Raw genomic sequence first — 3,855 nt, forward strand, 5'->3', positions numbered from 1 at the left:
GCAGTTCAAATGACTTTGTTTCAAGTTTGTAAGAAACAACTGTGATCGATCGGAGAGGCTCCAAGCGCTTCGCTGAATCAAGAGAAGCCAGCAATTTTCAGTCCCTGCCTTTAATGCCTCCACGTTCGACAAAAGAAGCCCGCATTCTGCCAGTTAAAGATATGAAAAAGCATTTTTACTACTGAGAAAGTAAACCTGGATATTATTCAACAATAATTAGTTTAACTATCGCGTCTTAGTCAAAGGGCGAAGGATGCAAAAAAAGATGGCGGGAGAGGAATATGTTTTGCGCCGATTTTATTTCAAAATCTCCATTTTCCTTGTTTGTGGTAAGTAAAAAAAGGCTTTTTCAAATATTCAGTAAAGTCTCTTTACAAGCGAAATGTTAAGCTACTCTGTTAAATCGACTAATTTAAGCAAAAACTTTGTAATCGTCAGTTAAAGTACATTGTAGATATTTTTCCAAGTTGAGGGATTACTTCTATGTTGTGACTAAATGAAAAAGGCGTGCTTTTCAGTTGCATTTCTATGAGCAACTTTTCTGTGCCGAATTGTTTAGTTAAACAAAGAGGCCTAAACGAATAAAAAAAAATGTGCGAAAAACACACTTTTTTTTTGTTTTAAATGCAAAGCTGTGAGCAATGTCTATGTTTTTTAAAAGCGTGTCAATATATACATTTATTTGCACCATTTGCATCAAGTTGTTACGTCAACACGTCCTGTTTTGATCACGAATTTCCATTGAACACATCCGTCGTTCAATTTCAAACACAATCATCTCATTTACAGTCATAAAAAAGAGTCTAAAAGATTGAGAAAATATTAAAGCAAATAGTGAAAATTCAAAAAAGATGGGAATCTGGGAATGAAACGTGAACCAAGAAACTTCAAAGCGATCTGGTTCTTTCAGAAACTTGATTGAAACAAAAAACAATGGTGACATTTCGCGCGTCTGTCGTTACAAAAGACTGATGCCATTCGGAAAAAAATTGGTGATCTATAGTTACTGTAGTGAAATAAAACGAAGAACGCAAGTTAAAAAAAAAGTCAACAAAACTAAGCGATAACCGATAACCAACCTAAGTGGTGACCCTGGGGAACAAACTTCAGTAAAAGCAAAATCACGTGACTAATTACTATGACTCCGAAAATCAAGATCTCACCATCAACAAAACAGAAAAACAGGTTATTATTGGAAGAATTGTCTAGAATAAATCGGAAGTGAAGCTGATTTTTGGAGTCCTTTGTAGCCAGACTCAAGCTACTAGATAAGCCGGCGTTGTTCATTCAAAGCAGTTTCAGTGAATAGTATGAGACCAAAGATGTTGAGACCACCTTAGCGTTAACTTGGACATAAACTAGGCCCAGGTGTAGAGCTTTTAAAGTATAAATCTCTTTAGACGTTTTGTTTTTATATTCAGTTCGCCTTTTTGGACATTAAGTTCTTTGCATTGTCAGTCGGGGATACTCGGGTATATCCGAGTGCTAAGGTTTGTGGGAAGTCGAACCTACAGCTTTCCGAATACTACTTCGGATGCTCTTCCGCTGAGTGAGCTACAGGAGAACCTTGAAAGCAAGGTTAAAAAAAAAAAGAAGCAACAACAACAACAACAGAGAGCTTTAGCAACAATTAGGCAATTAGTTTTGAATATTCTTACATGAAATATGATAACAAGTGAAAATTTTCAATTAACATTCAATCTTTCCGTTTATATAGTATTAATACCAAAGATTAAACCTTTACACAACTGGGCTTTAGCCGGGTTCTTTGTCCTTGTTGAAGTTGAAGGAAGCAGCTGCAAAACTTACTGCTTTGAAGACCTCCTTTATAATTCTTATACACTACTCGATCTGTTTCTCATTACATCTGTTTGTTTCATGTCATATTTAAGGGGCAAGGGTGGCACAGTCGGTTAGTGCGCGGCCTTGGTGCATAAGGTCCCGAGGTCGATCCCCGGATCTCTCACCCTTAATTCGACTTTTTTCCTTCCAGTGTAGCCTAAATAGCTTCAAATACCCTTAAAACGGAGCGCTGATGGAAAAGAGGGGGGGTAGAATGAGCGCACCGTCGGCTTCCTGGGAGAATACTCTCTAGAGAGTAAAGGAACTTCCGACGTTAAATAAGATGTACCTTTACCTTTATCTGTCTGCATACATCAAGATCTTTTTTCAATCTCTTCATACAGGCTTGGGAAATTGTTTGCCTCTTCTTTCCAAATATTAAGAAGTTCAGTTACCCACGCTCTCGTTTGTCTTTTTCCTTATAAGGTTGTGTGTTTTTTAACACTACACAAGGTCAATTCACAGGTAAGGTATCTCTTCTAGAAAACTGCATGCAGTTTTAATTAAACTCTCCTATATAGATTAAGCGGCAATTAAAAGGGCGTCAACTTAATTGAGGACCAAATACTGTATACACTTGTCGTCTTACGTAACGAGAGATAGGTTACTTCACGTTACGTTACGTTACGTTATGTTAATAGTTGCCAGGATAACCTAACGGAGTCATCATCTAGAGCAAATGTGGTGCTGTGTGGGTAGCTGGGTAAAGCATGCTACGCTCTGATAAAGGTCTATCACTTAACGGCGCATCGGCGTTTTGTAAAAGAAAGGGTTGCCGTGTGCTTAATTTTAAATCGTTTGGAATTCGACTTTTTATGCAAAATCTAAAGGAACTCATTGTTCTCGAGCTGGGAAGCGAATCTCCTCTGCCCAGATATGGCACCGCGTCTGGGATTCGGACCCGGGTCACACCGGGTATGAGGCGAATGATCTCACCACGGCACCTTCCCTGCTCCCTCTTTGAGCTGTAAATGATTACTTCTTCATGTGAAAAGCAAAAAAGGACAAGAGAAGAAAATCAAGAGTAATTATGTGCCAATTTTTTTTCACAGCGTGTACAACCCCTGGAAATTATACTGACGACATTTATCGTGACGTCCCCATCAAGAACTCAAGAACCAGTGTAACTGTAAGCAGTCCCGATTTTCCGCAACATTATCCTCAGAACATACAGTGCACATGGAGAATTCAAGCCCCAGAAGGTCTTCAAGTGCTGCTCTCTTTCTTGGAATTCCAGTTAGAGAAGCAGTCTTTCGAATCGGGTTGTCATGACTATGTTAGCGTGAGGTGAGCGCACAGAGAATGGAATTATACACTCCTATCAATCAATCAATCCTATCTTGAACGAGTTTCATACTTATCAGTGCGACACTAATTGATTTCTCTCTTGGAGCCTCTTCGTCAGACCGCAAATTTATTTAGGCAAATACAGAAACTGGGAACTGAAAACCAAATCAAGCGAAATGCAAATATAACTACGTAAAAAAATTAAGGCAGGCATAAATAAAAGAGAAAAATCAAAACAAGGCAGGGATAAGCAAAATTAAACAAGATTAATATGGATTGCATTCGGGGTTTTTCAAAGTTCTGTTGTTGGAAACTTAAATTATGTAAACTCGACAGACATTTTTTTTTGTCACGACACTTTGAGTTGAGTTCTTTAAAAGTAATTTCTGGGTTTACGATAAGTTGCACTAGCGATTAGGGGCCACTATTTGGTAAAATTGCACAAAATCAACTGCACTGCCGTGATACATTCTTATTTCTTTGAATAATTAGTGACATTAACAGTTAACTGTTAATGTCTAGAGTAGGCTTTTCTGCTATTACCTTTGCTTTGAAGGTGCATGCACTATTCAGCATACGTGCCTGGTATTAGCGAAGGATCCAGTTAAAGTAGCCTCTATGAAGCATCTCGTTCTGAAAACAACATTGATTTCTCTACTAGGGATGGTGGTTTAACCTTCAAAGAAGCTGTGGAGATATTGAGACGCTGCGGTTCAGACAGTCCTC

At 38.4% G+C, this 3,855-nt stretch overlaps 1 protein-coding gene across 1 annotated transcript in view; it reads left to right on the top strand.

The window, feature by feature from the left end:
• LOC138000694 (uncharacterized) overlaps window positions 1-3,855 on the top strand; it is a 10,586-nt gene continuing 6,731 nt past the window's right edge. The window contains exons 1-4 of the mRNA XM_068847279.1: window positions 1-329; window positions 2,269-2,307; window positions 2,895-3,129; window positions 3,791-3,855. The exon at window positions 3,791-3,855 is cut by the window's right edge and continues 99 nt beyond it. Coding sequence (XP_068703380.1) covers window positions 254-329; window positions 2,269-2,307; window positions 2,895-3,129; window positions 3,791-3,855 — 415 coding nt within the window. The 5' untranslated portion in view covers window positions 1-253. The remainder of the gene's footprint in view (window positions 330-2,268; window positions 2,308-2,894; window positions 3,130-3,790) is intronic.

Source organism: Montipora foliosa, chromosome 4, assembly GCF_036669935.1.
Source record: "Montipora foliosa isolate CH-2021 chromosome 4, ASM3666993v2, whole genome shotgun sequence".
Taxonomy (NCBI): domain Eukaryota; kingdom Metazoa; phylum Cnidaria; class Anthozoa; order Scleractinia; family Acroporidae; genus Montipora; species Montipora foliosa.